Source organism: Pocillopora damicornis, chromosome 2 (assembly GCF_964200805.1).
Source record: "Pocillopora damicornis chromosome 2, jaPocDami1.2, whole genome shotgun sequence".
NCBI lineage: Eukaryota > Metazoa > Cnidaria > Anthozoa > Scleractinia > Pocilloporidae > Pocillopora > Pocillopora damicornis.
Window position 1 is genome coordinate 19,132,121 of NC_142671.1, and position 11,140 is coordinate 19,143,260.

Genomic DNA, 11,140 nt, shown 5'->3' on the forward strand with positions numbered 1-11,140 from the left:
TTTTGGTCCCCTAACGTAAAAGTCAGAACTATGGTAGTTTGCCTTTGATTGTGGACTATGCCATCAAATGGAACATAGTTCAAATTATGGACAGAGTACTTGTAGTCGTAATACAGCACTGTCCGCTCAAAAACAATATTTTTTTTAAACGTCAAAGGAAGACAATTTGAGGAGCCTTCAGTGAAGGGCTTTTATGGTAATTATCTTCAGTTTGTTCACTCGTGGAGTCTTCTTACCGCTGCTAACATTATTTTCTAGAGTATCATCATGTTATGCCTTAGCCTTCGTTTATTCCGATTCATCTTGAGTCCTACAGGAGATATTAAGAAATGTTGTGCCAATACTTGTGTACTGTTACCGTGTTGGGGGACGAATTGAAACTTTATTCAAAGCGCTGTACAAGAAGAAACGTAACACCCGTTTTAGAACTGTGTTCTTCTAAAGTATGCGAGCAGTTGGTTGTATATATTTTCGTATCTATTTCGGATACATTTACCTGTCTCCATTGCACTTTGCATCAGCAATATATACAGTTCTACTCAAAAATGGGGGGGGGGGGGAAGTATGCGCGTAAAACGCGTATGAGACCGTCTCATAAATCTTGGGCTTAATATATCATCGTTAATTTATAGTTAGAATTTGTTTTTATCAATGCGGGACAGGGAGGGGCAGGGATAGGCGAAAAGGGCATTGCCAATCGCTTACTCTGTGTCACTTGGAATAATTGTATAAACCTTATATGGTAAGAATACACATACTCGTTTCGACTACTATTCCTCACACAACAAACTTTTGTCGTGGATGTATTGCTATAGAGAAGTAAGACTTACAAGTACCTAGGCAGTAAAAATGAGAACAATTTTCAGTTGGGATCAATTAATCAAGACTCGTACATGTTAAATGAAGATCTCTGTCTATTTCTTTTTGCGGTGGTTGTGTGTTTGGTAACACTCTTAATGAACAAACCGAAAAGCAGGGAAAAAAAACGGAAGTTATAGCATGATGTTTAGAAGTCCCGCAAAATTTTTATTACCTTGTTTCTTTTATGATCTCTGAAAATGTTTCACAAAGATGCTTTGCCAAAAGTTTCGATTGAAATGTTCAAATCTAGAACAGCTCACATGCATTGGGATCACTTTGAGGAAAAAGGTCTCAATTGGTATTTAAACTATTTCAAATACTTTTTCGTTCAATTATTGCATAACTACACACAGATAAGTTTTTAGTTTGCGTCATTGATAATTCTCTTATCTTTTCTTTTTACACGTTGTTCAAAGTTTCTGATAATTTTCTTTAGAAACTAACGGGTTATATTACCCGCTTTTTCTTGCTCTAAAGGTGCTAGCCATGCTTTTTGTTAAGCTCAGTTCTGATTGGCGTTCTCCTAATTGCGTTCGCCCATTTTGTTAGGGCTATTACGTAACCGTCAATGCACTGAACGATGTTCTTACTCAATTAAAGTGGTTATTTTCCAACTTTTTTCTGTCAGGTATGTAACAGGTTTATCGAAGTCGGCTGCAATATCTATTATTTTGATGTTTTCACTTTTGAGGGAGAGGTAAACCTATCCAAGTAGAAAATGGCACGCTGATGATTAATAAAAACAAATCTATTGTGGTTAACAGAGGGACCGCTTTGAACATTAAACTGTACATTCATTATGTCCCACTCCTAACCCTGTGCCCAAAAATGTTTGGTTCAACGATTTTTTTTTAAGGAACATTTGCTTCCCATGATTGCCTTATTGCGGTTTGTTTTTTTATGAGATTTAGACTGTCCTATATCGTTAAACAGAATCTCTAAACTTCTACTGACGTCTTTAAGTAAGCGGCTTTGGAAATGAACCACAATGGATACAAAGGGATTACTACAATACCGTTTACATGCAAATCGTTTCAATTGGCTGTGTTTACGCGCTTGATTGATTACAAAGTCTTATGAAATTTAATGTCAACCAGTTACGTCGCTTACGACGACATGCCGTGTTAAGTGGGAGAGAAGGCATGACCCTGATGTCTGATAAACCTGATGTCTGATAAATCCAATTTTGTAGCAATCACGGTCATTTGCACGTGATTAGTTCAACTCTACATGTTCGTGAGGATGGCAAAGTTTCAAATGAGTTCTTTTATTTTGTAAAAGCTCGCGGTGGAAGTCAAAACAAAGGCTATTTACCCAGAGAGCATTTGTGAGTCGCTACTAAAAGTTAACAGGTAAGAGCGAGCGACGGAAACGACTGTCAAAAAAGTTATCTATATGACCAACGAAAGGCTACTTTGTGACGCAGAAGTAAGGTCCTGCATTCGTCTGCCTTCCTCAGTTGATGATAGAGAACCTTAAAAGTCTACTACTGTGAGCGGCGGTTCTTGTGAGGAAAACTTAACAATGGATAGGACGCCAATGAAAGAAAGCACGATGTCAGCTGTGGAGAGAATATTGGATTCGTTAAGATTATCACCAAAATGGAGACGTCAGTCGCCAGTAAACGAGAAATCGGTCAAAGAAACCCGTATCATTGCAAACTCTGATTGCCGGTTAACAAACCAACACTTATCTCCTGATAACCGTAAACACGCAACAATATCGACGTCGAGTTCTGATTATCCTGAAACAGAAACGTACGACTCTTTTTCCGACTCTGCTTACTCGCAAAGTTCTGAGACATCGGTCAATTCCGATAGGAGATCACTCAATACAACTTCAACAGATTCGGATAACAACCGATTATTCCATCAAGATACTTCGCCAAGGAGTCAGATTTGGTCGAGAGGCGACACCGCTGAGGTTACAGACTTAGATGAGGGATACTTCAGGAGGGTTTTAATGTTGATGAAAGTTGTACTTTATTTACGACACAACTTTCCTCTGAAACTGGTTCGAAGAAGAAGAAAGGTTTATCCGGCCGATAGTAGAAGAGACAAGCTCCAAGGTCACGACAGTCCCAGTTTAAGTTCCAGTTCAATGGACTCGCAGGACTCAAGTGAATATAGCGGTAGAAGTGCGCGAAGTCGAAAGCGTATTTCATTCAGTCCAACAACTCTTCTTTTCTCTGCAGTAACAGAAAAGGCCTATGCGGAGGCCAGAAGTATTCTAGAACAGCAAGATCTGGACGTGAATTCTCAAACTCCAAATGGGCAAACACTACTACATATTGCTGCAGCAAATGCGGATTTGAAATGCACTCAGCTTCTTATACAGTACGGAGCGGACGTAAGTTTGAAAGATGTTAGCGGTTGGACACCTTTACATGCGGCTGTTAGGCGGGGAAACTGGAAATGTGCGATTTTACTCATCGAGGCTGGTGCTGATTTCGGAGAATACGCACAGACAAGAATCCAAGAGTACAATCAAGTGCTACAGATGTCTTCCTCATATTATCGATCGGTAGAGATCTTTGTCTAATGCAGTTCGCTTGTCTCTGAACTGTCTTAATTTATTTATGTACCAGTCTGTGGTACTTTGTACATTTACTTGATCTAAGTACACGATTGTAAATAGTAATAACGACGCCTTTAACTTGACACAACAACAGAGTTTCCATATGGCCGAATATTTAATCATGATGACCTATGAATAAAGGATGATTTAATTTAGATTTTTATTTAGAGAGTTTTTTCGCAAATTCCTCATTTTGGTCAGTATCGCTCTTTGCAGGAGTCCATTACTAAGTTGTCGGCATATTTTGCCTCGGAGTTTAAACCAACTTAGATGCTATTCATAGTCGCACACCGTGGGTCAATTTCAGTCCAAATCGATGTTTAACAAAACTATTAAGAAAATTCAAAACACTTGAGCTGAGATGTTTTAAACGCGAATAAAGTAGAATCTTTGGTGCGCTGATTATGGTGAATTTTAACGCAGGGTACCTCTATCAATCTTACTTTATGCCTATAAAGCACGTTGGTTGAAAATGAAAAATCTTCTAAACCTGCAGTTAGCACTCGAACGAAAATGATTTGGCATTACAATTATCACTAATGGCACTTTGTTATTGTTTAAGTGGGGCAAAGAAGTCAAGGACATGATTCTTAACAAAAACACCCAAATAGGCCGGCTATGGCTTACATGACGTACTTTGTGAATGCTAAATAGCCCTGTAGTTTAAAAGATGGAATACAATTTTTTTTTAAGAAAAAAAAAAAAAGAACGAGGAAAGAGTTTTTTAATGTAACAAATATGTCCAATACTTCAGTGAACAAGAATTCTAAGAACGTAAGTGTCGATTTGAAGTATGCTCCTATTTGAACCCATTTTTTATAAGGTCACCGCAAAATGGATATAATTGGTTTATCAATAAGCCCATTGGCTCCATATGTTTTGACACTGAACATATTTTTAGTACTTGTTGTTCTCAAACAAGTCTTCGACATGTTTTGAAATTGAGCAGATTTTGAGCACTTGTTTCCAAACAAATCTCTGATAGGTTTTGAAACTGAATAGATTTGAGCACTTGTTGTAGTCAAACAAATCTTCCATGGGTTTTGAAATTGAACAGATTTTGAGCTTTGGCCTCAGGGAAAAAAAAACTGACAAGAGATTTCCTTACATTTTAAACTTGTTTGTTGTTAAGACCTTTGCGTATTTTTTGGTTTTAATCGTGGTTAAATCCATACTATTTGGAGAAAAATGGTAGAACCTGGATTTCATTAATCTAACCTCTTTAAGCAACTTTGATGTAGTCGATGAATTTTCGTTTTTACACAAAGGTATCACCAACTGTGCACGTCGGCTTGATGTTTAAATAGTACAGCGGAAAAACTTGCTTGCATGATAGGAGGGGCACGTCATGTACGGGGAAATATATTATGCTTTTTACCGGTCACAAGTCATCACTCTCGGCAGACGTGACAGGAGCCGAGTGAAAAAATACAGGATTTAGACTTGATTACGATTTGTTTGTTAACAACTGAATGGCTCGTTAGTTGGCGCAGTTTCATAAACATATAGAAACGTTTTCCTTTTGTCTGAGAAACTTCTCTTTTTGATATTTATAACTCGTGTGAAAAACTAAGCAACTTCTGCGTATGCATCTTTCTAGAGGCGCGCTATTATCGCCGGAAAGTGAGATGAAAGCACATCTGGATATCTGGAATGGAATGGAACAATCTGACATCGAATCAGTGATGAAGGTATATACTGTTACTATATTTTGTAAGCCTATACACGATTTGGTTTGACCTCCTTTTTTCACACATAAAACTATCGAAAAATAATTGAGACAGTTCCTTTCATGTTCCGCACAAATTTCGCTTGTTTTGCATTTAATGCAAGACTGTTCTTATTTCGATAGTTTTTTGGGTCACGATTCAAAAGTAGACGGTTGATATTCACGCGGTTTTTTGATGGAAGATTTCCAAGGTAATTAAATTCATCACGAAATCAACCTGAAATGGCTGACGTTATTTTTTAGTGAAAACAATAGTATGTTTGTTTGTTTTTGGCGGAGAGTATCCATGTAATTTTAAATGCACAAGTCAAACGTCTCCCCCTTTTAATACCTTAAACTAGTAATCAAAGTTTAGTAAAGTGCGTTCGATCTCTAGTAAAAGTCTTTTTTATTGTACTGATTGCGCAGAAAAAATCGGTGTCTTCAGCTCAAGGCGGCCAAGAAAACACATGAGATCGAGGCTATTTGTGCCACATAGCCAGCCAGCCAGCCAAGCTAGTCCAAAATGGCGCCTAATGCCTGAAATCGCATGGCATCGCGATCGATCCCCTTTAGGACTGGTCCATAAAACCCTCGAGAGTGATTCCCGTTAAAACGCTGCGATTAGTATGCGTTTTCCTTCGTCGAACGCTGTAACTTTCCCATTAAAAAATAGAGTCAATTTTCACCAGCCGACAGTAAAGAGTTACGCTGCTGAAGCTTCTTTAAAAAATTTACTTTTTCTTCTTGAAACTTGCGTTTAGTTATCTGTGTTACTCTAAGGACAGGTTATGAAACTGTAAAATTCCTTGTAGTAATTTCATAGCTACTACTAGCAGCAGCTTCTCCTTAACTGATAGATTTTCAGTTGAGTGTCGAAAGTAACCCGATATTAAATTGATTTTACTTTTCCTCGATCTGCAACAATAATCAGACGCAAAACTTGGTTACTTGCGTAACTCTCAGTAATTGCGGCTTGCTTTCTAATTTTCACTTTTGGTTCCGATTGGCCCTTGCGATGTTATCCTATTTTCTGATTGGCTTTGGTGATTATCAAGGTTTTGGTAAACATAATTCCTAATAGAAATGTGTCCCACTGTAATGACCTTTGGCTGTTTGAGTCGATCATCAGTTAAAACACTGAAAACATTCTCTAATCAGTTGTAATATGTTCCATTCTCTTATGTAATTTACCTTGGAAGAAGGCCAACATTATTTTTCCCATGATTCGATCATCAAATTTCCTGGAGCTTCTGAGGTGGAACGAAATTCCAAGCTGTATGAGAGAGATTCCGTGATTAACAACTTTATGGAATAAAGATAACTTGTCCGGTCACTTTCTGACATTTTGAAACAAGAACTCAACTGTATTGAACGCCAGCGATAGTTAGAAAGTAGGTGAAAAACCCTTTCATTTTAAATTGGCTGATTTTGTCGTTAAAAGCTCCATACAAGCTTAATTCGCTGGATTCTGAGGAATGGCATTGCTTTAGTTATGAAGAGAAAACCATTTTTTATGTTCAGATGCCTTAAAAAGCTACATATTTTATTCTGTTCTTCTATGCTAAAGCTTGCCTACGCTCGTTGAAAACGGTGAATGAGTACCGATTGCCGTTGAGTTTTCTTTCCTACTAATGACAATTGGAATGTCATCAGTTAAAGTGCTGGCTCTCACGGAACAAAACTCCACACAGGAGAGTTTCGCCGTGGTATAAGAGAATCTCCTCGACTTACTGCCTGTGATGTTCCTTTTTTTCAACTGTGGGGAGCATCCCAGTTGTTGCGTTTAATTGTACATGTAGCATTTGTTGCAAGAAGTTCTCTGAGGCATCCGGCCTTGACTATTTGAAGAGCATACCGATCTAAGACAGTGCTCAAATCGACTTTTCACTTCCTGTTTTTTACTTTCAACGCTACCGAAATGTAACTTAGAGCAATCACTCTTGGTTTAAGAATATTGATGATCAAATTCTGTCAAAACTGGACCGTGAGGGTTCAAACCTCCTTGCCATTAATACACTCATTTGCTGTGTTTAAATCAATAACCTACATGAGTGTGTTAAGTCAACCAAGAAACAGGTGCATTCATGATGATAGAACAACTCCAGTCACTTCCACGTATGATAAGGCAACCCTTTTGCTGTTCAAAAAACATAAGAGGCTTTGCGTTAAGTTTTAAAGTTGACGTAATGCCTCTTAAGAACCCAGATAAGATTACTTTGGCAAGAGAAATGGGTTTTAGAATAATTAAGCTATACGATAGAAACTGATTTTAACGTGTGATAATAGATTTATTGTAACTTCGAAATCCTTTACAAGGTTAAATAATAAGTTGTATCACATCAAAACAACTGATCCTGATCAGTTGATAACATAGCAATAATGTTGATAATAATAATTAGTTTTTCGCAATGTAATAAATATCGTCTCTCACTGAGAGTAATAACAAATAGGCCAATTATCGGTTGACAGTCACCAAACAATTAATTTATGATATTCAATTACAAAGGAATTTTGAAAGAAATTGTTCATTATCATTATTATACTTAAAGAGAGGAAGTTCGCTACAGATTAATTTCACGAAACCTTCGTAAAATTTCCGTTTGTTAGCAATTATATTTCGTCGCAGAAGTGATCAACACTATGTCCATTTTTCTTTATATTTTCTTATAATAGTGGTTACCAGAAAAAAATTAATTAAATTTAGTGTGCCACTCCCAGAGTGCATAGCAAAGATTGACGTTATACACCAAAGACGCACGTGTACACCTCAGTAATGACATCATGAAAGGTGGAATAGATGACGTAGTTCCGATAAATCCTCACGACATCGTCAGTGATTGTAAGGTTCTAAAAAGTAAGATTTCTAATTTTATAAAGAGGTCAACATTTCTTTACAAAATCACCCCTGAATCAAACATTAAGTTTACGGAAAAAAAGGAAATGATCACCATTAAAGAAGCTCTCGATTATGAAACAAAGTCTGTCTGTCAGCACCTTAGGAAATGTATCGAGAACAATATGGAGAATATGCACACTGATGTTGTGGTGTAAAGGGTTTGGCTAGATTTTCTCGTTTTTTCAGTGCGTAAGAAGAGGAAGAGCTTTTGGAGCACGTCACCTTTGTACTTATCTTTAGCTTGAGTAACATTCATTACATTTCCTACTGATGAAACTAACGCTAGCGAATGCTGACTACATGGCAGTGCTCATTTAAGTTAGGACCTCACTGTCTTGGAAAACAGCGTGTCAAACTATTCATGCTATTTTATCCTCAACCAAAAGCCTAGTAAATGAAGATCTTGATCGTGATGATGAGATATTTAATTTAAGGAAAACTGTATCCATAAGAAAACAAGTATAACATGATGAAAACTGGAATTAAAAATTGACGACATGATTACGATCTTGTATCGCTTTGTAAACTTACCAGCCAGTTTTGGTTGACAAGCTCTTGTAGATATCCACGAGTGTATCGATTTAATTGCTTCTCCGTCAACACAACTTGACCAGCGGGCACGGAGTGACCTCTTATCAGCAGCTGAAGTTTAAACCAATGAAAAATTATTCATGCTCAAATGAACGATAACAAATTCACAGCCAACGAAGCTGCAAAATAGCCCAGTAAGAGGTCTTCTGTTACATTTACCAAGATAATTGAACTGAATATCTGGACGAGAAACGTACCCTTGTCGCGATCTTCCGCAAATATTAGACCCTTTGGTCTTGCACACTTTGCTTGATCGAGATTAAATGTGGTAAATGCTGGTCGTACCAGTGTAACCCTTATGTTTCATGCATCACTTCAATCACGTGACCTTTACGAACCACACTTTACCTTAAAATATCCTAGGTTTTTGAGTGCAGTAATCGCTACTATAGGTGCTTGTAAGTAAGTTATTAATGATCAGAGGAATGCCCTCTTGAATACTGAGAATTAGGGAGAATATTACCTCATGTCTTAAAGTGCTAACTGTACTATTCAGGAAAAAGCTGGTCTCCCTGAGTACACTTGCTAGCACCGTGTACTGGGGCCCATGTGCTTCTTCATAAGAGTAGGCCATGTACAGTGGTGTGATGTAGTTAGAGAGCTTTAAGTAGCTGTTAGTGAGCTTGTCTTTCAATTGCTGGATAAGAAAGAAAGAATCACAATTGTCAGATAGAGAGAAACTCTCAGCTCAATGTGAAAAGTTATAATGGATTGCATTAGTTTTAATTCTACCCCTACGGTAACTGATGAAGAAAACTAGCATCGTGCTATCGACCAATCAGATGCCTACTAAAATCCATCAAGGAAATCTAGTGGCTCGCGTTTTCTTGTGCTTCCGGTAGTTTACTTCACATGTATTTTCTTTGACCTTTCATTCGATTTATTTGATAAATATCCTTGTTATAATTGGCTTAGAGGTAACGTTGGTTTTACATTAGGATCAACCGAAAAGCCCTCCGTATACCATAGTCTGCACTTTGGCTACTCTAGGTTGGTCTTCGCAGTTTGATAAGGTTCATCCTGGTCAGAAAATCTTAGAAAAGAGTAAATATTTTAAAGCCAGGACCATGCAGCTACATGTGAAAGTAGCAATTTAGTAACAGATTTCTATTGGTTTACCAGCGCAAAAACGTTCGCGGGGTGTCGAGAGGACTTGAGAAAGGTTCTTACATCGCGAGCCGAACAAGAGTGGGTAATCAGCTTAACGTTGGGGTAGTGTGGGGTGCAGGGGGTGATAGATTTTAGTATTCCCCAGACCTCACTTTCATTACATACCAGATTTAAAGAGCACTTTTTCGTCACTATCACTCCAAGCATCAGCATTGTCTCCTGCAGATCGTTCGTCGAGGTTATAAATGGATACTTGGTTTGCATCTGCAGAGAGTTTTTACATACATATTAACACACTACACCCAAAAATACTGATTGAAATGTTTCTTGTAGCGGCATATATTAGTCACATGCTGCGACACAGCGCATTCCGGACTGAAACATTTCGCTCGAGACTAAAATTTGTGGCCTTCTCTCTTGATGTAAGTAGTATTTTCTAAACTAACACTTAAATATTGGAAAGAAAACAGAGGTGAGAGTTACAACTTGAACGGCACCTACCTCTTTAGTTGCGTTTTTGACCCTAGGCGCTATGATATCTTTGATGAGTAGTTGAAGTCTCTTTGGTTTTGAATTCGCAGAAGAACTTTGAATTTGTGAGATCATTGTCAAAACAAATATCATTCCAAACACGACCTTTAAAAATAGTTCCATTCCTAGTTTGAAAGGAGGGAAAAGTGATAGTCAAATATAAAATATTCAATTGAGGAAAATAAAAATTTCGAAGAAATACCTATTTTACTTATTTTTGTTGATGGAACGCAATGGATGATGCCTCGGTGAATGTGAGAAAGTTCACTTGATTATTGAAATTTAGCTGAACTTTGCGAGCCTCTCCATCCCTTTTCTTTCTTTGTAGAACACTACAACTGGTTATTATTTTATTACTCACCTGTTTCTTTTTTGACCATTTAATTTTTCTGTATTGAAGTTTTAGTTCTTAAACTGGCTATGACTATTGATTGCGAGTTGCCTTTATATCGAAGACACATTTCTATTTTCCCTTCCCTTACCTCATTCTCCTTTTGGAGTTCTTCCGCACCATTTTATTCCTGTTGTGTTTAAGTTCCCACAATCATAGTTACGAAAGATAATTTTTCTGTAAGCACGTACCCTTTTAACTGAATAATTTCCGATGGGAAGAATCGTATGCTTTTGTGACTCGACTTCATTTTGCCATTGATAGTGTTTTGAAAATGTAAACAAGATATTTCCATCAGGACTTCAAGGTATTTTAATCACATAAAATGCCGTATATTTAAGCCAGTTTGTTCCAGAGGTAATAAAAAGGTGTTTTGTTCTCTCTGTTTTGTACATCTGAGTTAGAAGTTTAATCTAATATATACAATCAGTATCGTTACTTCATGTGCTATAGAGTAATGTGAACAATTTTA

General features: G+C 37.4%; 2 protein-coding genes across 2 annotated transcripts; one reads left to right on the forward strand and one right to left on the reverse strand.

Annotated features, from left to right (window-relative positions):
* The first annotated feature begins 1,692 nt into the window (after positions 1 to 1,692).
* Positions 1,693 to 3,841, forward strand: LOC113667494 (uncharacterized). Its single transcript, XM_027183313.2, has one exon. It carries the CDS (start codon positions 2,386 to 2,388, stop codon positions 3,400 to 3,402), a length of 1,017 nt encoding a protein of 338 aa, XP_027039114.2. The 5' UTR covers positions 1,693 to 2,385; the 3' UTR covers positions 3,403 to 3,841.
* A 3,575-nt stretch (positions 3,842 to 7,416) lies between these two features.
* LOC113667496 (uncharacterized) lies at positions 7,417 to 10,699 on the reverse strand. The gene is made up of 6 exons (XM_027183316.2): positions 10,639 to 10,699; positions 10,248 to 10,402; positions 9,912 to 10,010; positions 9,100 to 9,273; positions 8,577 to 8,687; positions 7,417 to 7,996 (listed from the first exon to the last, which is right to left on the reverse strand). The coding sequence occupies exons 1-6, from the start codon at positions 10,655 to 10,657 to the stop codon at positions 7,889 to 7,891; spliced, it is 666 nt and encodes a 221-aa protein (XP_027039117.2). The 5' UTR covers positions 10,658 to 10,699; the 3' UTR covers positions 7,417 to 7,888.
* Positions 10,700 to 11,140: the final 441 nt, after the last annotated feature.

What these genes read in the sequence shown, in the direction of transcription:
- LOC113667494 (XM_027183313.2), top strand. Translation starts at nt 2,386, where the DNA reads ATGGATAGGACGCCAATGAAAGAAAGCACGATGTCAGCTGTGGAGAGA.
- LOC113667496 (XM_027183316.2), bottom strand. An exon ending in AAAAGTGCTCTTTAAATCTG is followed by an intron (nt 9,274 to 9,911) that starts GTATGTAATGAA and finishes TTTCTTATCCAG; the next exon opens with CAATTGAAAGACAAGCTCAC. An exon ending in TTGTCAACCAAAACTGGCTG is followed by an intron (nt 7,997 to 8,576) that starts GTAAGTTTACAA and finishes CTTACTTTTTAG; the next exon opens with AACCTTACAATCACTGACGA.